General features: G+C 37.0%; 1 protein-coding gene across 7 annotated transcripts in view; it reads right to left on the bottom strand.

Moving 5' to 3' along the window:
• LOC127935853 (ephrin type-A receptor 7) overlaps positions 1 to 26,620 on the bottom strand; it is a 130,740-nt gene that overhangs the window by 87,879 nt on the left and 16,241 nt on the right. For all 7 annotated transcript variants that reach the window (XM_052534050.1, XM_052534043.1, XM_052534045.1 and 4 more), the window contains exons 2-3: positions 10,275 to 10,339; positions 6,296 to 6,965 (exon numbers count right to left, since the gene is read on the bottom strand). In XM_052534050.1, coding sequence (XP_052390010.1) covers positions 6,296 to 6,965; positions 10,275 to 10,339 — 735 coding nt within the window. The remainder of the gene's footprint in view (positions 1 to 6,295; positions 6,966 to 10,274; positions 10,340 to 26,620) is intronic.

Here is a 26,620-nt window from a genome sequence, read left to right as displayed (position 1 = left end):
CACTCACAGTTCTTTATAGATGAATGAAGAGAGAGAGAAAGAGGGAGAGAATTGGAGAGACGACCTCTTCTCAAATGATTAATTTAACTGAAAGCTTTGTCTTCGCACTGAAATATACTACACGTCTCAAATGATCTCTTATCATATGGGCTTTTAACATGACTAAAACATTGCTTCCTGTCTTCTCTCTTAAGTAAATCATGAAAACGCATTCTCAACCCATTTTATTTCTGAACATGACATATTATTGAGTAAAAGAACAATAGCTATAAAGATAACTATATTAGTGTTCCCAATAATGCACAACAGCATTTTATTTAATACAAGCATGCACTGCAGTTATGCCGTCTGTCGCTTTAAATAGCTCTGTAAAGTTGGGTTTAAAGTAAAATAAAAGAAAAATATAAACAAAAGTAATTTGGTTATTGGTTACTATTATCCAATAGCCTGCATGACCAAAGCGACATCAGTGGAAAAAGAAAGTTGTTTCAGAAGAAGGGAAACTTTTTATTTTGATTAAGATTATTTCTTTGAAATAACATGCACTGATGAATCAGTCAAAAAATGAAACAGAAACATGAAATAAAATAAAATAAGTTTTCACGTTAACTTTCCATTGTTCGCGATTCACTTCATATTTGCAAACTGACATATTTCTAAGTGAAACAGCAAAAAAAATGAATAAAAGAAAGAATAAAGAAAAAACTAACAAAATTATATAGTAGATAGATGTGCATTAAAGGAATAGTTCACCCAAAAAAATTAAATGTTGTTTTTCTGCTTACCCCCAGGCAAGAACCAAGATGTAGGTGATTTTGTTTCTTCAGTAGAACATAAACGAAGAATTATAACACAAACCTTTGCAGTCTGTCAGTCTTATAATGGATGTGAATGGGAATCACACCAAAAACATAATAAAGCAAACGAAAAAAAGCATACACAGTCAAAACCAAATTAAACCCTGCGGCTTGTGACCATAGGTTGATGTGTAAAGGCACAAAATGATTGGCCTGTGCAAGAAACTGAACAGTATGTATATAGTTTTTGAACCTTTGATTCATGCAGTGTCCGAACTTATAGAACTCTCCTCAGCACATTCTCAAACAGGCCCGTGAGGAGTCTTCTTTTTGCTTTTCGACAGATCGCAAACTTATAAGTGCATTACCGCCACCTATCTCTTTAATTGACCATTGACAATCTATCTACAATCTCAATTAGGAGTCTTAATGGTCCACTTGAGATATAAGTGGCGTTAATGCACTTATAAGACTGCATCTGCTGGAAAGAACAAAAAAATAAAAATAGGATGCCTCACGCATGCTTAGGCTCGTCAAGATAACAAATTTTGCTGGATGATAAATTGTCCAAAAAATTATCGCGATAAATGATAATATTGTCGTTCTAAGACCAGTTTCAACTAATATAATGATAATGGCATAATAACGCAGGCACACCTTTTCAAAGATCAATACACTTTTATTTTATTTGATGGCAGATTCAGAGCAAGAAATACCAACATGTTGACTTTGTGTTAGGGATGCACAGAAATTTCGTCCACCGAAAATTTTCGGCCGAAAATGGCCTTTTCGGTTTTCGGCCGATAGACTTTTATCACCGAAACAACACGGCCGAAATGTTGTGATGACGCAAACAGAAACCGCACCTGCATAGCGCAGACCACGAGCTCCACGAGACATTCACTTAACACCTGTGAGAACATTCTCTCTCTTCTTACTCCTTTATTCGCAGCACTAAAGCGTCTCCTAACAAAGAGATTAAGACGGACCACGAAGTAAAAACAAAGAAAAGTACAGTCTTATAGAGTCTGTTAGCACACGTCTCACTGAGATCTTTTTGGATCCTCTGCACTTCATCGCGAATGTGCTTGATCCACGTTATAAAACCATTACTTAGATGCGGAAATAAGGCAGCGCGCACGAGAAATGATCCAGGCCGCGCTGTAATTATCTTTGAAACTTTAATATTAATTTATGCAATCGCAATGTCTTAATTTTAGTAAAGTTAGTACACGGTCATAGCAATAAATGCAATTGTACTAATAATTGGCATAATTTCTTTCGGTGTTTCGGTTTTCGGCCTTGGTTTTCTCTTTTTCGGTTTTCGGTATCGGCCAAGAATTTTCATTTCGGTGCTTCCCTACTTTGTGTGGCTAAAAAATAACTTATTTTTGTATGTTATATTATGTTTATATGCCAGTTAGGTATGGTCATATTGACCGTTTAACCATTAAAAAAATTATCATGAACTATTCCTTTAACAAAGTAAATAGAGTGAATCTTGAAACCTTCAAATATTCAATGGTAGACAAATGATGAAAAAAAACAAGGCAAATATCAGCAGATCCTTCTGCTACATGTTAAACTGCAATTATTAGACTTCATGAGGTTTATCAGCATTTGCATTTATCACTGACTGAACATAAATCAGAAATGGCGCTCCAGTTACCCCTAAACCCTTTCATGCAATTTCAGACAGAACACAGGCCCAAAGCAGCCTGAAAATAATTAAATGTGATGCTTCAAGGCTCATGGCCTCACACACACACAAAGTCCTGTCAAGTGCAACCTCTCCAGACACAATCAACAGCTACTCATGGCCTGGATCAATACTATCGAGCCATTAAGTTAAAACACACTCGCTCTTGCACACACATACACACTGACGTGAACACAAAATCATACTCACACTCTTCAGTATCCCTCTTCACTCATTACCATCACTTTCTCCCTCTCTCACTCACATGCACACGTATAGGTGTCCAAAAGTGCCGACCCACAGCACACAGTGATTGGACAAATCCACAGTGTGCCTGAACAGTTTAGTGAAACATTAGAGCTGATCAATAGCTTTGAGATCCTGAGAGAGCGGCGAGTCTACCCGCACATCCATCTCATTAGCATTCAGCTGAGACCTGAGCTCACACAGAGTGACACCACCGCAATCTTTAAATTCACCAGCTCTCCTTCCCATCATCCCTCAATCCTTCAGTCCACCTCATCCATACTCCATAACTTTCTCCCGCTATCCCTTCACTGTACTTCGGCTTCATTCTTCTAATGAATTAATATTTTGTGTTATTCTGCACATTTTTTGCAAGTTCTATTGACAGAGAAAAACATGAAATAATGAAGAGAGGGGGAAAGGATCAGGAAAGTCAGACTCAAACTGGTATCACCATTCAATGTGTTAGTGGCATCACCTTTCAATGTGTTAGCGCTACAGATGTAAATAAAAAAAAGTTTAAAAAGTTAAAATGTCCATTTGAACTGCATGCTGCTCTTTACTGTGCTTTTTACTGCTTTATTAAACCCAAAAAATAAAAAATATAAATAAATAAAAACACCTCTTATCTTTCATTGGCCTTGATGATCATTTATTTACTTGGAAAACCTGAAGAATATTTACTTGATTGAGAAACATTAAATTGTTTCAATTTTAGTAGCTAATATTAAAAAAGTTACATAAAATAAAACTGAAGAATGTTCAATAGTCTGTTTTTATTTTCCCCAATAGAATCTAAACTAGCATCGGCTTTGTGCAGATTAACTGGTTATGGTATCCAATACTGAAATTTGAATATCATAACAAACCTAGTCTGAGCATGTGTATTAACTACAAGATTTTTCATGCTCTGTTTCCCATCTTCCTCCAATTTAGTTATTTTCTCTCCATCCATCTCTCACTGGTCTCACCCAATCTGTTCCTTCACACATTCCTCAGCTCCTGTCTGTTCTCCGATTGGCTGTATGTCGGTTTTTATCTTTCTGTGTCATTATATGTGTGGTGTGAAATCCTGTTCATCGTTGGCCTTTGAATCATCCTCTCTTCTGAGAGTCATGACAAGCCTTTTCTCTGATGTAGTAACACCATTCACTCATGCAGCTCATCATCATGACTACTACATCTGAAGCATCACACACTCACATTTTCAAAGCTAATCACTCAAAAAGAAACTCCCTCCTCAGGTGAATGACTAGTTGACTACTAATTTTAACAAAATGAAAACACATTGTTTATTTTAACAAATAAATAAACCAATTTTTCTATCATCTCGCAAAAAAAAAAAAAAAAACTTATAATTTTAGTCTATGGGACAAAGTGCAAAGTAAAGCCACAAGACTTAAACATTGCACATTAACTTGATAGTAGTGTGATAAAATCACTTATTATCCCTGCTTACATTACACTTTCCATCACTTGTTGCAACCAACCAATGTTTTTATCTATGGTTTAAGTCAGCAAGTGGTAAGAGACACATTCAGATAAACCAGATGATGCTAAACTTGTTTTTAACCCAGAACAAAATAAATGTGTTCGGTTTAAAGTTCATTAATAAAAGGTTGAATGGCTTCTGTGTATTACCGTATTTTTCGGACTATAAGTCGCACCTAAGTATAAGTCGCATAAGTACAAAAATATGTCATGACGAGGAAAAAAACATATATAAGTCGCACTGGACTATAAGTCACAGGACCAGCCAAACTATGAAAAAAAGTGTGACTTATAGTCTGGAAAATACGGTAAATGGTTGGAGTGGTATTTATTATATTTGCTAATGTTTGTGGGTGTTGATTAGTAAACTGTCATTGTGGCTATGTGTACTCTGACACAAATGAGGTGAAACATTAAGTCAGGGATGGGCTGTGTTTGGACATATGCATCAGCTCACACGGAGGAGAAGTAACAGGAAGTGTTTGTGGGAGATGGTGAACGTCATGTGTGGGGTTTGATAGTCCATCTCACCTACAGTGAGTGTGAACAAGTCTGTAAAAGATCATCTGAGATGATGAACACTGATTTAAGCTTGGAGAGAGGAACTGAGAGACAACACACACCCAGACGAACCACATAAACAGAAAAAAAGGACGCGTTCACATGCAAACACCCTGAAACACCCTTTTCACCCAAAATAATACTTTGGTTATACAAAGGCACAGTAATGTCATTAGATAGCAATACCATGGTAGTTTAAATTACATACCATGGTACTAAATAATCCATACACCACAGCATTTACATCCCAAAAACATACTGTGGCAGTATAATGATACAATGTAGGTTTTTACACAAGAAAACCACAGTTATTAGACATATACCACGGAGCTGAAAGTAATGAATTGCTGCTATTTGAAATTGTATTAAAAAACATTATTATATTCATTATTAATAATAATAAAGATGTTTTTATCAGCTCTAAAATTATGTATTAGATTAGAACAAAAATAACAATATAGATTTTAAACCTATAAAAAATTTTAAAAATCCATTCCATTATATATATATATTTTTAAAATGCTTTTTTTTTTTTACATTTGTAATTCTACAACACTATAACTTTAAATGCTTAAAAATATGTATGAACATGCATTATGGGGATGCACAAGATTGTGTTTGACATCTCTTTCAAATTAAAGAGCATTTATCATTAAAGAGCTTCAGGTTTTCAAAGAATAGCAATTTTCTTTTTTTTCAATTTGTATTTGCTTGTACAAGTTTACTTCGCCCACGTATCGCATGCCTGTTAGTGATTTATGATTCACTGACAACAATAACAAAATAAAGACACAAAGCAGGGTCTGTTGTAACAGCCTGCTGCTGTACGTGTGAACTGACTACAACTCCCACACTGCATCACACAATTCTTCAAGATGGACTGTGAAATATCACACTGACAAACATACACACTCACACGCATACACCATGTCCTGTAGCGGCTGTTGATAACGCAGTGATGCACTGGGTGGAGAGATTTCACCACTCCCAACACTGACAGACAGAAACCTGAGAGAGCTTGATACTCTCAGTCAGCGCTGACGTATTTCTGACCCTTGGAGTGAAACCAAACGGATGACTGTTGGTGTCGCTGACCCACGTCAAAGCAACCAAACAGCTGGGAGCTTCTAAAACCATCATGCAACACGTCTAAAAATTCAATCTGACTAAATCCTCTGCATTTGATAAGAAGCTGGGTTTTAAATAAAACAAGAATTAATCATTTACTCACCCTCGTGCTGTTCCAAATCTGTACGATTTTCTTACATGAAAAGCAAGAGATTTTTGACTCACTGCACGGTAAGATTTTCCATGAATAGTTCATTTTTATCATTCTTCAAAACCTTTCATCATCTGGCTTAAAAAAAAAAAATCTTTATGAGACCGCAAAAGGACTGCTTTTTCACCAAGGTTACTTTGTGTAAAAATCAAACCATTATGAGCTTTAAACATAAACTTTTGTGCTACACTACAAAGGTTTGGGTGGAAGAGCGTTTCTTACCCTCACAGCTGCTGTGTCCCTCCTCGTACCCAGCACTGCAGCTGCATTTCCCGATGGGCACCAGCCACTCTCCTTCAGCACTGCAATGCATTCTGGGAGGACTGTCTGTGTCCACCTCAGAGTTATTGACGCACGATCCTCTCACCTCCACCAAAGTCGAGAAGGCAGCTTCAGCTACTGTATCCGGGAACACTGCTAAATTCTGCACCGTTGATAAACAACGTTTGTAGTACACTCTCACGGAAACCAGCGCAACACACGCCCCCACATCCTGGAAGGCCAGATGGAATCCTTTGCGGTTGAGATGTCCTATCTCTCGGACTTCTGTGTTAAGTTTCATCTTACGTTCTCCCAAATCTCCCTGCGTGAAACTTTCATCTGCCGCAATGGTGTCGATTTTGCTGTAGCGGTCTTCACGGGTGACGCGGCCCAGGTCCCAGTCAGACTCGGCATAGAGGAGGTTGAAGGTCTCCTTACAGCTACCGGACACGCCTGGGATGCTGTTGCAGTCTCTCAGGGTGAACTGCAGCTCGATGAAGATGCGCTGGCCACCCTGCCGCCATATCCAACCTGTCTGGAGCCAGTTGTTCTGACTGGGCTCCATCACGTTGCATACTTGATATGTGCGAATGGGCTTGTATTTCTCATCGACACCGCTGATTTCCTCCCACTGAAATGAGAAGACAGAGGAAGAGAAAGATTTCAAAAGAAGAAAAAGAAGAATCAAGAAACTCATCGTTATATTTATAGCTATTTATCTATTAACACGGATAAAATAAAATAACCAATTTTTTATAAAATAAAATATTAAGATTTTCTTAAGCTGCATCAACTTTTTCAACTTGCTTTCACTGTGAACTAACAATGAAACTTTAAAACAATACAAAAAAATTTCCCACTGTAAACTAACAACTTTTTTTTTTCTAAAATAATAACATTCATTGCAAAAATTGTGTGCCTTTTATATATTAGCATGAGTGAAATAGAAATGTAAAAAATAAATGAATAAAAATAAAATACAATACAATAAAATAAAAATTAATTAATTTTAAAATATGTTACCCGTTAAATTAAACAACTTAACCTGTTAACTGTCACTCACATTTTTGAACATAGACTTGAAAGTGTATGATCCAAACTTACATTTTTTGATTTCATGAGTGAAAACATTTTGTAACATGGTAATGCAATGTTTCAAATTATGAATTTTGAGATTTTATGTTTTCAAGTGATACATAATTTCACATGATTTCTAAAGTGTGATAGAGAAAAAGGCAACAAAGAAGAATTTTTTTGACAAAGGTCAGAACTCCTGTTATGTAGGTTTTTGGGGTGCACTATCACCATAAATTTATCTATTACTTTCCCTACATAATTTTTTAACATAAAAAAGATTGGTAAAATATCTATTTAGAAGTCTTAGGCCTTTCCAGCAATATATAGTTTGTCATTATTAGATTAGGATTTAATTGTATTATAGTGAAGTAAACTTAGACATTTAACGGGTATAAAAAAAGGTACATTTTTACATATATACACAGAGATGTAAATTAGCAAGTTGTTGTAGATCAATAGGCCTGAATAAGTATTTATTAATTATTATATGTCAATAAGAGCAGTTGGCATGCATATTTATAGTCATTTATAGTGTGTACAGTTCAATCTGCATAAACTTTAATGCCAAATCATCTAGAGTATATCAAACACAGAATATATTAAGACTAAAGCATCTTCAATCAGCAACACAAACAAGCTCATTGTCTCATAGAGAGATTATAATGAGCCTCTGAAGACGAACACTCTCACAGTGTTTTCACAATGAATTGCAGAGTAATAATGATCCTTTCAGCAATTTAAATCCACGTCTGAATTTGGCAGAGTCTCTCCACAGATTCAACTATAAGTGGCAGTGAATCTGAATGCATCTTGCTGAAACCCACAGATCATAGCATGTACAGTATGTATGTATGTGTGCATGTGTATGACCTCGCAGCTGTGGTGGGCAACGTCTGGGAGCAGGAGACAGAGAATTTAATCACTCTCAGGTCTAGAATTAACAAGCTAAACATATAAAAACTTGTAGCGTGTGCCCAGCATGTAGTCACTTCTCCTCACAGATAACGTTACGAATGATGGAACATGTCCGTCCTGACCTAAGACGTCCTCTGTAAGGCTTACAGCTCATGTAAGCTATGAATCAGTCTTTGCATGTAATCTTTAGCACGTGATTTAGAATTGAGAAGGAGAGAAGATGATGTAAGATGGGAGACAGGACACAGGAGGAGACAAATGGGGTTTATCTGGTGAGGGAAAAGCAGCCCATACTGGGATTACAGCAGAAACGAGTAAGTAATACAGTTGGGGAATCAAGACACAGAAAAGAAAAAATAAATAGAACTGTAAAAGGTACAGATGGGGGGAGGGGATGTGGAGAAAGACACTGGGTATAGGGTTTAACCCACTGAACACCGACTGCATTGACGCAAGTCTCATAAATCTCAAGTACATCATAACACTTCATTGTGAATTTTGAGTCAGATATGACTGAAAGCAAGGACTTGCAATTCAGCAAATGAGTCAGATGTTACAGTAAATGCTCTGAATGATTCAGTCAGCAATTGAGCAGTTTTAGACCAATGGCTCCATTCGTCGTTAAGACCAATTCCTTAAACAGAACCAGACCACAGAAGTCATTCATGAATTGGATTACACTGGTTTACAGCCGTCATGAAACAGAAGCATCTGAATTTTATGTGCTGAGTGAAAAATAGGCAAGTATTTTAAATTTGGGGTTGGTGCTGAGGAGCCATTTTTTATTTAATAATAATAATAATATTATTATTATTATTATTATATCCAGCGAGTCAAAGAGAACAAAGTTGTCACTTTCTGATAAATTGGCAATAATTATTGCTGAGAAAAGTAGGCAACACCACTGAATGCAATCATTTTCATATATAATAAATCACTTGTGCCTCAGAGTGAGCAGGCAAAACACAATAAATGCAATCATTGCTTTTTAGAGGTGGAGGCCTGCTGTTTGGGAACATAGTCATGTAAGACAGTTTTGGGAAACAATTATACAGAAATACTTGGATGACAAACTTTGCCCGGGCATTTATGAATGTCCATAACAACATTTCAGGTTACACAGTCCCTTAGTGCAAAGTAACATTAATTTTTTGGTGTGCATGGAAGAATTTATTTGCAAAATTAATTTACATCTCCCATTATTCACATTAAACCTTTTTGCACAAGTCAAAATCCACCTCAAGCGAGTGTAAAAACGTTTTTTGTTCTAACGCAATACTTTTGGTTCTAATGCAATACTTCAAATTGCACATCAAAACAAGGTGATGGAAACAGCTACTGTCTACATTTTGTAGAAACACAATGGCTAGTACACATTGACTTTATTACATCCATCAGTACACAGACTATAGACAATAATATACTCAGAACAAAATACAAGCCTAAAACATAAAAAAAAATTAAAGACTATACAACCTCGTAAAAACACATCCTAAAAAAACTACAACACTTATTAAGCATTAAGTAAAATGGAATACAGAAATAAAGATACAAACGTAAAAAGTATGTGGGGAATGAGCTGAGGAAACACATTAAACAGCAACCTGCATTAAAGATTATGCTTATTAATTTGTTTAAAGTTCTTAATATAAAAGCACTTGGCTTGGTTTGTGGTTTATACTGTGCACAGCTTACAATGTGGCATCTGCTATGTTTTAAAGAAAATGCATTATTCACTGCTGTAATAGTGACTGATGGATGGTTTCCATAATTGCTAATCAAATTTGTCATCAATTATTTTCATTATCAATTGTTATCAGTTTTTTTAATTCTTCACCCACACAATGAATGAACTACTGGACATGTTGGATTTACAGTAATTCCACTCAACTTAAACCATGCTATAGTTGACATCTATGATGATCTAATAAATAAACATAGGTCTTACCCCATTAGAAGGATATGAGGTCCAACCCAGCTCTGCCTGGGACTCCTTAGAATTCAGCAAGACAACTGGAAGAAAAAAAAAAAAAACAATGTGAGAACTGATAAGGTATCACAATTATTACATTGCAATTATACGTTGTGGATTTTTTTTCTCACTGTCAGAACGCATAGAGCTGATAGTGTTTAATAATAATGAACAACCAGTCCCAGCTGACGGGCTGTTGATCTGGAGGGTGACTGCATCAGAGGCGCATTAGAGTTTAAATGGGGACTGACAGACCTACAGAGCTTAGTGATATTAAGTGCACCGGTCATCCGCTGATAATGTGGGACTGCTTTGCAAAGCACAAGAATCTTTACAGATTTCAGCCAGTGAATACAGTCTGTGATACAATTTGACATTTAAAAAATTAATTTTCTAAAGGGAAAAGAAACGTTTTACAATGCAATAGAGCCCAAGAGGCCTATGACACAAATTCATGTTGCCATTTGTCATTTCTGCTACATTTTTACAATTACAAAGCCCTAATGTGAAACTCAGCTTCTAAACTAAATTAAAATGAGCAGTGAACCCTTGAATGCTGTTATCCAGCAATTCGAACAAATACAGGACTGTGTAAAACTCAGGCAAGTTGAAACACTTTAAAAATATGCCCTTAACACAAATAGAGCTTGGGCTCTGTATCAGCACCTTGGACAAGGCTTGTCGCCATCTAGCCTATAATTCAGAATCACGGACAAGGCCCAGCACTCAGAATAGTATAAGCACCCTGGACAGCACCAATTCCTCTCTTATTCAACACTCTTCCTAAATCTGCACAAAACAAGATGACTTCTACAGGGAAACATCTTTTTTTTTTTTTTTTTTTTTTTAAATGCTAAAATATATTTCAGGTCAACTGCACTACAATTCAAAAGTCTGGGGTCTGGAATTTTTTATGTTTTTGAAAGAGGTCTCTTTCATGAAGAATTCTCAACAAGGCTGCATTTACTTGATCAAAAATACAGTGAAACAGTAATACTGTGAAATGTTGTTTCTGCCAAACCAAAAGGCTTGTTTCTATTTGCTCTACCCTCTGCTACAAAACGCACAGCCACTTGACATCAGCAAAATGCCACCACTGTAAGTCGCTGATACAGACTATTCACACATGCGCAATTGCACATGGCTCTGACATCACAATAATAGTCTGAATGCCACTTCATAACAAGCCAGATGAGCTGCAGAAGGCTCCTTCAGAGTAGTTATGCACTTCTGCAATGAGAGCACTTATATCTTACAGCATGAATGGGAGCTTTTTTTTTTTATCTTGTAGACTTGTGGTTACTGCCAAGTTTTATGAGGGGGAAAATTATGCATGTAGTGAGCAAAGATTATTTTACATTCCCAAGGTTTTCTGTGATGAACACAGGTATAAATTTTGCAGTGTTTGTTTTAGATTTCTTCAGTTGGTTGAAGTGTGTTTTTCCCATCAGAACAGCTGTTGCTCAGTCTCTCTACTTTTAGGGGACAAGAGGATGCCTTTTGATTTGTGCTGACACGGGCCCCCTACTGATCTGACCTTCAAGAGACACAGAAAAATAGAAAGAGAGGCTGTGCCAGACTAGGTTTTACTACACAATGCAGTCATTCTTAGAGAACTACAATGTTCAACCAAAAATGAACCCCAAACCCATTTGATTTCTTTAAAACACAAATAGATAGATTTGAAATGTGCTCTTGTGCTAGATCTTATTGTGAACGATTGATCCATGCATGTGTTTTAATAAAAAAAAAAAAAAAAAAAGTCATAACTCGATCTTCTGGTGAAACAGATTTTGATGTATGCCAGATATCTCTAATCATTTTGTATGCTTAAACTGTGCCCTTTTTTTTTACATTCAACTTAAAGATCACATTCAGATCTGCCTCCATTCAATCGACAACCGACGGATCCAAGTCTCCGTACTACATACTGTATTTCCTCAAAATATGGGAGAAAAGATCATCATGACTTTAAAGTCACTCTTTTTCAAGCAATTACAATTAATAGAGCTTTCAAGCTTTCGAAAAATGCAAAAGCAGCATTAAAAGGGACATAAAACAGGTCATAAAACTCAAGCACTATATTCCAAATCGTATTAAATCCATGCAAGAGCTCTGGGTTATTTTAGTAATTGTCCACTAGACATCCTGCTTGACAGTCATAGTCCCCATTTCCACTCACTATACCAAAAAAAAAAAGAGCAGTTTAGACATTTTGCTAAACATTTCATTTTTTGTTCTACAGAATAAAGTCAGTTAAACAGGTTTGGTACACTATGAAGGTGAACTATTCCATTAAAATTTAGATGAAATGATCCAGAACATCATTCATTACAGGCTTTGGATTCCAAAAATATACACATTCTGTCTCTATTTAGCAAATTTACTCACCCCAAATAACCTTCATTACATTAAGCACTATTCTTCCCTCTAGACATTAGCAGAACCTTGAAGCAGAATTATTCCCTCCCCCCAAAAAACCCTAAATTAACCTTTGAAGAAACAAAGACCCCATCATAAAGAGGACTGCCTGGAAGATGTGCTTATGTCACAAGGGCACCAATCATCCTGTCAAACCCAACACACTTTTGTTAATCCCAGTAAAAGACGGATAATTTGAGAACCATAAAATTCAATAGAGAGGATTAGCCACATGTTATTACACTCAATTCCATGCAGCTTATCTGCATATATATATAAAGCACATGCAGAATGCACCAATCAGAGTCCAGAGACCTGTGGGACAATCATCGGCCAAACATATCCCCCTAATAAGCACACACACCAACTTGGATTAACTCTCTATATGTGTGTATATGTGCTTTCTGGCCGTTAAAGCCAACTAAATGACAAAGAGCATTAAGTTGAAGCCCCGTACAGACCCTTATGACCTCATTAAACTTTCAGCTCTGCCATTGGGGTCTAAAGAGAGCTTGCTTTTCTTTAGCGTTCTATGGAAATGCTCGCATGTACACGCACAAGGCACAGAATCATAATAACAGCTTTTTGCCTGGGTTTCTGCACAGTGGGAGGTGTATTCACGACGACCTCTCAGTCTTTCTCGCTCTTCTTTCTGATCAGCTTGGAATAGTTTCGAAATGGGTCACTGTGGCGAATGCCCGCTTTTAGAAACACAACCCCCCTCCGAGCACATTATCTTGACACTGGTAACCTTGGAAGCAGTCACAAAGAAAAAGTTGTTTTCAGGAAAAGGGGGTTGAGAAGAAGACGAGGTTCAGATTTTCTCCAGTTGGTCAGTGAGAGGTGGCTTGAGTCATGGGCTGTGACCGTGTGGGGTCGGGTTATGTCAGGTCCATGTGCTGACGAAGATGTGAATGATGGCTTCCTACTGATTCGGTCTCCCTAAACACTGAAGCTTGGCTCACTCATAACATCATCGTCTACCCACCAGAACCTTTGAGCTGTCAGAGTGAAGAGAAATAAGTTAATGTGCTTAACAAGTGATTCAGGGTCATTAAGTTGTCATGGAATGACTTAAGACTGACATGCACAGCTTTGAAAGTTGCTTTGCCTCATGCTCTTAAAAGATGATTTGGAATTAAGCAAATAAAGGCAGATTTTTACTTTTGAAACATCAGAAGCCATATGAGAGAGGCGTATGAACAATCCAAAATTAATTTAGGCTAAATCTGACAATAGTGAGTCCATTGAGAAAATTTGCCAGCTTTAAATACTTTGTGCCTGTCATGAAACTACATTGTACATAAATTCTCTTAAAACAATTTTTTTTTTTTAAGTTACATTTTGGGGTCAGCAGGATATACCTTTTTATTTTTTAAAAGGAAATTATTACTTTTATTCTGCAAAGATACATTATATTGGTCAAAAGTAAAGACATTTATCATACGAAGATTTCCATTTGAAATAAATGCTTTTTAACTCTTTTTTTTCATCATAGAATCCTGTAAAAAATGCATCACGGTTTCCACAAAATATTAAGCAGCACATCTTATTTCCACACTGATAATAGTAAGAACTGTTTCTTGACCAAATCTACATATTAGAACAATTTCTGAAAGATCATGTGACTTTTGGAAAATATAGCTTTGCCATTACAGCAATACATTGCATTTTAAAACATATATATATATATATATATATATATGCAAAATATGTAATTACATTTTGGGTGCCATCCCAAGCATCTTCTCAAAATTGCCTATACAGCCAGGTTCATCACAAATCCATAATTCCGCATTTTGAAACAAATGTCACAAATGAAGACAGCAATCACCAATAAGGGTCAGGCTGAGAGCAGGCAGATCATGTGACCAACTTCCTGAGTGGAGACTAGACTGCTGTCAGCCAGAGCATGTGCTTACATAACGAGTTATGAGATGTGAGCCAAGTCAAAATGATTAGAATGCATCAAAGAGACATCAGACAGCTCTGACTAATGCACATTCAAAGTGACAGAAGTGTTGTACTAACAAAAATGTTATACAACTGGAATTTTATATATTCTGAAGAAATTTTATAGTTTTGGATGGGTGTTTGGTGATTGACTAATACCAAGAATAAGAATGCACATATACTTTGAACATCCACTCTTGTTTCTCAACCTTCTGTCCCCCTTAACCTGTGTTGATGAGGTGTTTTTTTTATTTTTTCTATGTTTTTATTTTTATTTTTTATGTCATGGTGGGCCCTCAGTGTTAACCAGAGCTCTTTTCTGAGTGAGAGGACAGTTTTAGTGGAGCTTTCAGACACACCTCAATAGCTGAAGCCATATCGTTGTTGGTACCTCCATTTCATCTAGCCATGTCAACCAAAAGAATATTTTATTCAGACGAGAGCTACTTGTTTGTGTGCAAAACAGGATGCTTGTGCCGAATACACTGCAGTTGTAGCTGTTTGGCATCTCCCTCTTTCGCCCTTTGTGTTCCTGTCCATGTTGGTCAGGATTTTCCCCTTATGAAGTCAATAGGGTTTAATTCAGTTGGGGTTGGCATCAGAATGGTTCATTGTGCTTTTTTTTTTTTTGAGAATTTGAGAATTTGAGATCACTGCAATATGAGGTTACGGAGGAACTGAGTGGACGATAAAGGTAACGATAAAGATGAGGGATTCACCAAAATAATAATAGTTATTTAGTTACTTAGCCAGTAATTTAGCTGTTAAATTTAAGAAATGCTAATGAACTTAAATATACAGTACACTTTTCTTCATAATGTGTTGGGTTAAAATGCTAATGCACTTAAATATACACTAAAAATATAACGTTTTGTCATTTATTTAAAAAAAAATTGTACTGCAGCCTTGGTGAGCAAAACACTTCTTTCAAAGATAATTAAAAACTTATACTGAACCCAAACTTTTGAATAGCAATTTATAACGCTGTTGCAATTTTTAATTAGCATTTACCGTATTTGATACAATGCGTCCTACATTTTTATGTTCTGTTTCAACCAACACTTTTCTTTTTGGTGCATTACTAGCAACACCAGGAAAGGAGGACAGTGAGGGAACAACTCCTCCTCCATCCATAATTATCTTTCTCTCCGTCTCTGTCATTGTTAATAAGCAACAGAGTCAAAAATGTGGAAGGGTGGAAAGACTTTTTTCCCCCCTCTCTCAATTTAGAAATCCACTTTAGATCAATTTAGACTCTGATTCTCACCACATTACCACATCACCTCCCTTTCACGCCCCTGACAGGAGGAGGGCCGTTCTTCTCTCCAGCACTCCCACCTGTCTCATTCATTCATACTCAAAGACAACCACTTCCACTCCCCTTGTATCTTCTCCTTCTCCTCTAACACACTAAATGTTGGATTACAGAGGTGATATTAAAGATACTACCAGGAAGTGGAGTGAATTTTCCTCTCCTGTCCTCACTCTCAAACATACCCACACTTTCACCCATGGTTGTTTACAGTGGGGTGGGCTTAAGTTCAGAATGCTTGATGTCTTCAAACTAATTATCATCACTGATGATCTTGATTGGCAGTCTAAACCTCTTTTTCTTTACACATCTTGACACAAACATACACAAAGATACTACTTGTCATTAAATCTGAGCAGAATGGGAGGCGGCACTAACAAGGAGGCTAAATTGCTACAGCCACTAGCGTCTGTTGCTAGTGCGTCTCTTGAGATTGGGGAGTGAGGTTTACCTGCACAGCACTACTCGCTGGCCTCCGTTACACTTAGCGGTTTTGGAAAATGACTAAGTTCCACTTTATGTCATCTTTTTTTTCTTTAAAGGTGTACAAGGTTTACTTGATGTGCTTACGCGCCGATAGCTAAGTTAACAACACAAAGATATTTTAAGCAGTTTTACTCACCGCCTGCGGTTCCAACACTAGATCGTGACCCTTTTTCGTTGGGACTGCATCATCCTTAAGAAATAAACGATACGCAAATCCGGCGTCAAACTGGGCCTTGTTTGTAAAACAAGCATCTTCGAAATGCAGGGAACAAACAAAACACTTGCACAACACGTCGATGCTCTTTAAAAATAAACTCCGTCCACTGGTCCCTTAACCCTCTGGAGTCTAAGGGTATTTTTGGGGCCTTGAGAAGTTTTGTCATGCCCTGACATTTGTGTTTTTTTCAGTTTCTTATAAATATCTAAATGGGTAAAGTCTAATATCACTGTAATCAGCACAAACTGGGCTATAATAATATGTGAAATGCATGCATGTACATGATTGTATTTTTGAGAAAAAAAATGTTATGCATGGTTAGTGAAAAACTAAAAATGTTAAATCACTTGAATAAGGCAATAAAACACATACATAAAATTGGTTGCCGGAAAAGTTGAGAACTGGAGCTTGTAGCCTAGAATTTTTCTTTCTGAATGATGTGAAAATCATCTTGTTTACTCACTCACAGAAAACAATATATTGATTTAAATTTTCTAAAATACTTTTTGTTGGTAAAAGTCATATGCGAGTAGGCGTCAACTATCATGAATATCATTGTGATTTACACCTGAGAAGACAAAGGCCTGCATAATGAGCTGCATAATGAGCCTCTCATTCAACTGTGCCACTCTGAGGGAGGACTTACAAGAAAGAATGTGAGAACAAAATAAAAGTATATAATTTTATGTTTGTAGTTTATTAAGAATATATTTAATTATCCCACAACATAATTTAATATCCACTTGGGGGAGCAGTTAAACAGTTTATTAGGGACAATCAAAGCTGACTTTCAAATTTTTTGGCATCCTTACTTCAGTCACACAATCCTTCAGAAATCCTTTTAACAATCTTATTTTCTACCAAATAAACCCCATTTATTATCATCATCATTATTATTATTATTATTATTATTAATGTTGAAAAGAGCTGATCATATTTTCAGGTTTTTTTAGGGGGAATAAATCGAAAGAACTGCATTGTTTTTACATTTGTTAGAGTTATCTCTATTTGTCACATTTATATTATATACATCAAGCTTTTGAATGGTATAGTATTGTATATTGTTATTGAAACTTCATAATGTTTCACTTGATTATACATTTAGTCAGGAATTATAGTTTGGAAAAAGTATTTGGAAAAAGTCTAACTAGTAAAATGTTTACACGTTATGTGAAAACTAGTACAAATAAATAAAAAGAGACTTACTCATGTTTATGATCTCTGCTGAATAAAGTGCTTCATTCTTTTTTCTGAGGAAATCCATTTCTCAAATCCTCAACCACATCACATCTTTTTGGGGTGAATTATGTCTTAGTCCTCTCATCGCGAAGCAAACAGTAAAATAAAATAAAAACTTGAAGAATAGTCTGGCTGCTTTTTCTTCTGTGTGGGCGTATTCAAGCCGCGCGCTTCAGTTTGAATCTGAATAGCGCGTTCAGCGCGGGGGCGTGGTCACATTAGATATAATGAGCGGAGATATGAAAAACAGACATTGCGTTGTTTTCATATGGATTACTTTATCTCAGAATATTTGTTTTCGGCAGCACTTGTTTAGTTTAAAAGTAGACATTCCAGGCTTTCTATAGATATCTCTCTCATGTCTCTTCGTTGAGTATTCACGGAGTTACAGTTCATTTTAATGAAATGTTTGTACATGACGATCAGCGGAGACAAAGACTGTAGACAGCGCACCTTGTTTGTTATCTTTATTTTATAAGTGCACAAAGGTTTTTTGTTATTATGTCTGTATCCAAAAAAAACTAGACCCTTTACAGATTCGATTGATGTATTGCTCTTATCTGTACGATTAAAACTGAGAGTGTAATTTAAGTTCTTTTCGGGGTTATCAGGTGAAAATGACTCAAAACTCATATATGCGTTAATCGACTCGAAAGGGTTAATGCCCTGGCAACCAAAAACACACTTCTTTTATGACATTTCGATCTCGTTTTGCTCTACGGGAGCGCGCACTCTTCCGGCAGAAGTGCCCTTAGGACCCATATAAGGACATTCCGCTCCATCTAACGTCACACAGACCCATACTCGAAAAAAACTTTCCGAAACTTGTGACAAACCGGAAGGAGTATTTTTGGAACAGAAATACTCCTTCAAACGTACAACTTAATTTTTGAAACTTTGTCCATGTTTAGCATGAGAATCCAACTCTATAACAGTGTAAAAAAACTGCATGAAATAGCATTTCACCCCCCCTTTAAGTTTATTTATATAGCACATTTATCACAGCAAAGCTGACCAAAGCGCTGAACAAAGTCAAAGATAAACATAAAATTAACAAAACAGATGAAACAGTAAAACAATGGAACATAAATAAAATCCAATTAAAATGCCTGGGAATAAAGATGTGTTTTCAACTTTATTTTAAAAAATCTAATAGAAGGTTCAAGGTGAATGTCCAGTGGAAGTTGGTTCCAGAGATGGATGGGCAGTAGAAAAAGCCCGATCACCCTTCGTTTTTAAGCGTGAACAAGGCACACCTAACAATAAAAATGAACTTTCAAAAAAAATCTAATCATACAGTAATGATTTAAACATTAAAAATATCTTTTGAAAGAAATTACATACTTAAAACATTTTAAATATTGTCTTGATTCATTGAATAATGCTTAATAATTTAATTGATTAAATTGATCAAATGACAATAAAAACTTTGAGATGAGATTTCAATTTCAAACTAATGCTTTTCTTTGCAACATTATATTTAAAAAATCCTGACAAAATCAAACAACATGTTTTCAACATTGATAACAATAAAAAAAATGTTTCCTGAGCAGCAAATACGAATGTTAGAATGATTTCTGAAGAATCATTTGATACTTTAGACTAGGGTTAGGCCGATATACAATGCCGATAGACATCACGTTGTTGAGCTGGCATTGTGGTTGCCGTTTTACCTTATAAAGATTCACGCTTCAGGTATTAAACGACTGCTTGACAACTAAAATATCTACAATTTTTTTTATTGTCGACGTTGTAAATGATGTCGACTAATCATTTCATCCCTAATGCTAAACCAAACTCTTTCAAATAAACACTCAGATCACATCCATCCAACTCAAATCATCAAATCATCAGTCCACACTCACTAACTCTCCCCACCCCCTCCATCTTTCCATTATTACTATAGACATTGATCTCCATCCTACTGATAAATGAAGGCAAGTCAAAGGTGTATGTGTGAGAGAAACATAGAGAGACAGAAAGGTCTTGGGTCGGGAGAGAACGGGGCCCGACTGGCCATCCATCAATATGGCACATCACGGAACCGCAGAAATCCATACTCTCGACAGCTGATCAATCAATAGGCAGCACAACCGGGCAGCTTGTAAAAGAATACGGCCAGGCGAGTCGATAAGTTAAAATAACAGGTCTGTGCCTGTTAAACTGCAGAAAGATGGAGGGATGAATGGATGGCAGAAGGGGCAGAAAGCTTGTCTTCACCGACTAAGTGAATAGATGATGGGGAAATATATTAGTCGCAATGACATCTGTGCTGCAGGGTTCCTTTAAGCTCTTATCTGAGAACAGACTCTCTAGTTACTGTAATATAATATAAAATAAAAACACAAATAAAACAAATCTAAATATTCCAGCAATTTCAAGCAACATCCTATAAAAGAATAAATTCAACGTCTCAAAATAGATGCCACTTATCTTTCTCTTCTTCCGTCGAGGCTTTTCATTATCATTTGTACAACTGTCAGATCTCATCGCTCGGCTGTCTCATATTGTCTCGATTCATTTATTCCATGATCTTTGAGGTAGATAATTTGTGCATATTAATCCACAAATGCCTCGTTTCCAAAGGGGGCTGGGGGGGCACTAATTATGCAAATCAGGTGCAGAATGGCTCCCATCAGCTTGTTTGGATTTAATTAGATGGCCCTTATTGCCTTTTTCCAGAGGCCTGTTGATCTAGCCACGGTCCATGTTTATAGTGAGGCCATTAAAAAGACAAGTCTTATTCTGGATTGTTTACTTTGTGGCCTCTGTGCACTCTGTGTTTTCTTATTGTTTCTCAGTGCACTCTATGTTGTCTGTTTGTAAGAACAGGAAGAATTGCCCATGAAGTGAATCACACCTCTGCATTACTAAAACCCTCCTCGTGTATGACTAACCATTTGTCAGTTTAGTCATACACAACCTATCAAAAACCTGGGTGCTGAAGTCAAAATATCAAATGACAATTTGTTACTCACATGTGGCTACATGTCTGGGATTCTTACAATAAAACTGCACAAGAGTTCATTGTCTAGGTGTAGAGTGGAATATCTGCTTACAACATCCATGCTAAATGCTGCATAATTTTTACAAAATGACCATGTGAAAGAGTGCAAGTTATGATACAATAGCAATTTGACAGCAAGTGCTTGATTCAAATTACTTAAATAACTTGATTAAAATGATTTTAAAGAGACATGTGCATACAGTATGCATATAGCAAATAGTATAGAAAGTAGCACTTCTGTCAAGATTCTGAAGATGGACACTTTTCCATCCCATGAGGCTATGGGAGATGATTTGCGAATGACTGATGCTGGTAGGTAACATGACAATGACAACTTGACAAATGTAGTACATCTGGAATTCATTTCTACTACACACATTCATAATACACACATATTCATACTATATAGAACATACTTTTTTGCAAAGTAGTATGCAATTTTGGACGCAGCCTTAGAGAAACTCATGAATTTTCATGCTAATTAAATCAAGAGTCATTTAACCAAAGTTGTTTTTTTGTTTTTTTGCCAATATCAGGGCAAAGTTCATTGACTTTCCCAGATGTGATGTATTGACCCTAGCCTTTGGCAAAGAAAAGGTAATCATTGGAAGACCTTGCATCAATTTCAAGCTCATCGAAAGCAAGTGCTTCCGATCAAAACCACCTGAGGCACATAGGCTATGGAAAGTAGTACAAACGTGGGCAGAACACTGCAAAAGTCCATTGTGGTTCATCACTAGCTTTTTGACCAATAATTTTCCATAAATGGTTTTCCTACCAAAACCAACGAGTGTATTTTCCTGTGGTGAGAAAATGATCTGCCAAACTTGTTTACCTTAAAGGAAACATTAATCAATGATGGCATTGTAAATATGATCCAAGATACCCTTTCAATGCTCAACGCTGTTAAAAGACTATGCTTTTGATGAGTAATTTAGCCACTGAGAGGGTCATATGGCATTTCCATCTTCTTATTTAGTGTGGAGGAACGGAAAGATTGCACATTTAAATTTTGGGTTGTAAGGAAAGAGGAAGGCGAAACCATTTAGGAGGCTGAAATGAAAAATTTGACAGGCATCACATAAAGTGAAAAGGAAAAGGTCCTAACCCTGGTTCCTGTGGCACCCCAATATCTACCAGCCCACACATCCTCTGAAGAGGCCCATCCACTAATGGACACATCTCAGGGAGTTTAATCAAAGCACAAGGAGAGGGTCTCTCTCTCCATTTCTCTACTGCCAATCATTTAAAAACCTGAAGCTCAGAAGCCTCTTACAACTGGTGCCCTAAGAATGCGGTGCTGAATAAAGAGAATGAAAGTCAAGGAGAGAGGGAAGAATGACATAGAGGTGCAGGTGAAACTGCAGACTGTGGAAAGAGAAAGAGTAGAATAAGAGAAATTACATAACTACACAAACCAAGCCATATGTAAGGTGGACACTGCAACTACCTTCCCTATTGACAGTTTTTCCACAAATACAGTCTACAAGACCCTCGATCCTACACAGCAATCTGTATAAACCACAACAATTCCAACACTTCAGTCCAAAACATTTTCTCTTCCATCAAAACTGAAAAAAATAAAAACTTGTTAATATGCAGCTAATACATGTCAGAAACAAAAAATGATGTAAACTGTCTAACAGCTATAATAATCAAATAATCAATTATCCATCTCTGACTTGTCCTTTTATTTGACTGAATTGTGAACAATTTTGCTACTCAATCTGCATGATAAATGTACACCAAAACACTGGCAAAATTCACTTTAAGCAGATGTATGCGAATATAATTTGCTATCTTCAATATTTACTGCCAAAACCATTTCACTAGGAAATACACTTAAAAGTAATTTCATGGCTATGGTAACTTTAGATAACTATATTAAGACAGTCTTGTTACTGTTACTAAAACACTTACAAATGATTTGTGTTAATTGAAATAAAGATGAATTAAAATACAAGTATCAGATGAGAGGCACATAACAAAATCATAAAACAAACTAAAATGAAAACTTAAAATCTAAAAATATGCTCAATAATACTGAGCATCTTCTGAATGTAAACATGTTAAGAAGAAAAAGTGTTCTGAATGTGAATCTGTTTTTAGAATTGAAATTATTTGACATTGTGTGCCAACAGAATCATATTTTGTGTGTTAGCAATCAAGGAAAACAGCATGTTAAATTTATTAGTGTGAGTGGGTGTACGTGTGTGAGGAAGCAATATATTCAGCTGAACTGCTGCTGTCCCAGAGTCCTGGTTCATATCACATCGCTAAAAAAATCTGTTTAAAAAGGAAAGGAAATGAAAGATACAGACTGGGAGTGAAAAAAAAAATACTGGGAGGCTCATCTACATCCATCCTGAATGGACAGATTGAAATTTAAGGTTCATAGTTCATAGAGGAGGAGGAGGAAAACGGAAAAATGCTAGGCAACTTTCAGGAGACACCATAAATGCAAACAAGTACATAAACACACTCACACAGCAGTGATTGAATGCAAATTCAAATGCAAATGCTCCACTGCTAGTTTTCAAGCAGCCTGGACTGCCGATGGTAAGCATTTGAACACGACAGCCCAGACAAGTTTGAAATGTCAAAAAGTGGAGTGGCACTAAACAGTTTCACAAGTGCATGTCTAGACCTCAAACAGAAGAATGTCCACTTGGCCAAGCCTGTAACAGCTCAACTGTTAAAAAAAAAAACACACACACACAAAAAAATGCCGTTCTCAAATCTCCAGTCTCTCACACATAAAGCCTAATCAACCTGAAATAAAACTTTCTACTAAGAAGACTCCAGAAATCACTAGAAATAGGAAAAACCAACTTGGGACATGCTAATGTGACAGACTCTGGTGCAGAGTTAAGAATACTGATAGACTGCTAGCTTGAATATACACACACAGCCTTAGACTCTTAGGGCAAGAAAGAAGCCAGGTAGTGTTTTAAATCGCTGCACTATTTAACAGTATTCTCAACTCTAAGCTTTCACAACCCACAGAACAGCCCTGAATTTTTCATCACATCTGCACTCTCCCGGGCAGGAGCAGCTAATAGAGCGACATGTGCATGTACGATCAAGAAGACTGTGTAAATGAAGCTAAAAGCACATTTCAAGGCATATGTACACATTGTAAGCATATCACAGCACATCACATCACACGTGTGGAATTACATAATAGCACTGGAATTTCAGAAGAAAATGCAAGTCATGCCTGAGCAATGCCGTTAGTGCGTTGTTGAAAAGGCATCAAGTTGCTTAGGCGTTTGCAATGGTTTACAGCATATTGCAAAAAAAGTTGATTGAGTGATCTGGGTGGTGTTTGGTTGGTTAGTTAAAAATTAAACCCACTGGGATTTTTCAAGCTTTAATAAGAAATGAGGCATTATTCATGCTAGTGCAGGACATGTTATACAGAAGAATTTAATATTTAGCCTAGTTCAAGGAAAAAAAATACTTTTAACAAAAATCACTAATTATTCTCAACACATTTTCTTCGCACAGGGATTTACTGGAGGGATTTCGGAGTAATGCAACAACATGCTGTTGTTTTAATAATACACATCTGCTATGCTGGTATTTGTTGTTATTTTTAAGGTGCAATGGCATTTGATGGGCTTTGTTTTAGTTGTATTTGAGGATTTGGAGGACTCAGCTCTGAAGTATTTGTTGAACTTTGATTCAGCAATAAGAATGTGAACTGACTTTGATTCAGTAGAATGAAGAAACAACTCAAATACTGAACTTAGACGCTACATTCTGAAAAGTTGAAAACACACCAACCATTACAAAATTGACCTATTAAAACTATGCCCATCAATAACGCCCACCATCTCTCATTGAAAAATGTTTTTTTTATATGTTGGCATTTGGTGACATTGATTTGAACCTTTGCAACCTGTGAGGAAGTATACATTGTACACACACACTCTAGAGTTCAACAGCTTGAGGTTAGTCATTTTTTTTAAAGAAATTAATACTTTTATTCAGAAAGGGAGCATTAAATTAGCCAAAAATGGCAGTTAAGACTTGTACAATGTTACAAAAGATTTGTATTTCAACTAAATAATAAATAAAAAATCAGAATTTTAGAAGATTTCTGAATGGTCATGTGACACTGAAGACTAGGGTTGGGCCGATAGACAATGCCCCCGTCCATGGCAATGGCTGATGCGCCAGCATCGTGATCCCCAAACCCTCCCCCCTTTTGAATGCACAGCTGCTTTTTAATTTCGCTATCACTTTCGAGATTTGCAATCACATGTACAATAATCTGTTTATACTATGGAGCGGCAGTACTTTCCATACATTTTACAAGATTATATGTTTGTCAGTGGTTTGTCAGGGGAAGATTTGGCCTAGTGGTTAGAGAGTATGACTACTAACCATAAGATTGTGGGTTTGAGTCTCGGGCCGGCACTACCACAACTGAGGTGCCCTTGAGCAAGGCACTGAACCCCCAACTGCTCCCCGGGCGCCGCAGCATAAATGGCTGCCCACTGCTCCGGGTGTGTGGTGTGTTCACAGTGTGTGCGTTCACTGCTCTGTGTGTGTGCACTTTGGATGGGTTAAATGCAGCGTGCAAATTCTGAGTACGGGTCACCATACTTGGCTGTATGTCACTTCACTTCAAATCATTCACCAGCATCCTCAGTCATCTCACTTTACACCGTGTCTACAACGGAACACGACAGTTGTCATGTGACGCTGCCCCACATCAGCTAAAGACTATTACACTGGACGCGACAAAGCGACCATTGAAAATCATTTGAAATTTGTGTCAGCACATCATAAATAGAATGCGCCATATGTAATGAATCTCTATTATAGATCAGTGGTCCTATAGCATTTTGTCTCCGCTCGCATCCGGTCTAGACCCGGTGTTAGGAATCGTTACTTGTTTTCCCATATTAGGGTACACCCCCTAACTCCACACACTCAACCTTACCCCCTCGCCCATGTCGCTCGGTCCATCGCGATGTTTCACTGTTTCATCTTCCGATGCCAAATTTGTAGACAACGACCAACCCTAGTGAAGACTGGAGCATTTGTGCTTTTAGTTTGATTATGCCACAAAAGGTGGTTCAATGGTTCTCAATGTCAAGCTAGCTATAAACTTTGGTATAGCGAAGTCATACTTGAGAGAGAGACAGTGAAAGAGTTTGTGCTTTTGAATGGAGAGCAACAGAAGTACAGGTGTCATCAACCATCCACACAGTGACACAAGGCCACCATAACATCAGTCATTCACTGAAGTCCACACAACTGGATGAACTGCATTCTGGGTCAGAAACAGTCTAAGGTACATGGGCACAAAAAAACAAAGGGCCAAACACACACACATTCCCTGCCAGGTGAATCCTATTTTTCTCATTTAGACACTGTCTGCTAAATTGTCCTTGATCTCACCTTCAAGGAGTGCTTAAGTAATCTACAGTTACCTCAGAGGCAAGGAGAAATAAAGGGTGACGCTGTAGCACACACACAGCCATTAACTTCTCTGTGTGTGTGTGTGTGTGTGTAAGGAAGGACAAGCTTGCAGAGTGGATAGAGAGAAGGAACTGGCACTTCCTGAGAGCCTCCCCATCTGGCCCTGAAAGAGAGGACCACACCACCTCGCCAACTGACCATCTGACCACACATTACATGACCATGCACTACATGCACACATAAAGGGATTG

This window comes from Carassius gibelio, chromosome A19 (assembly GCF_023724105.1).
Source record: "Carassius gibelio isolate Cgi1373 ecotype wild population from Czech Republic chromosome A19, carGib1.2-hapl.c, whole genome shotgun sequence".
Taxonomy (NCBI): Eukaryota; Metazoa; Chordata; class Actinopteri; order Cypriniformes; family Cyprinidae; genus Carassius; species Carassius gibelio.
The sequence above is the reverse complement of the archived record's forward strand: the minus strand, read 5'-3'. Positions and strand labels throughout refer to the sequence as shown.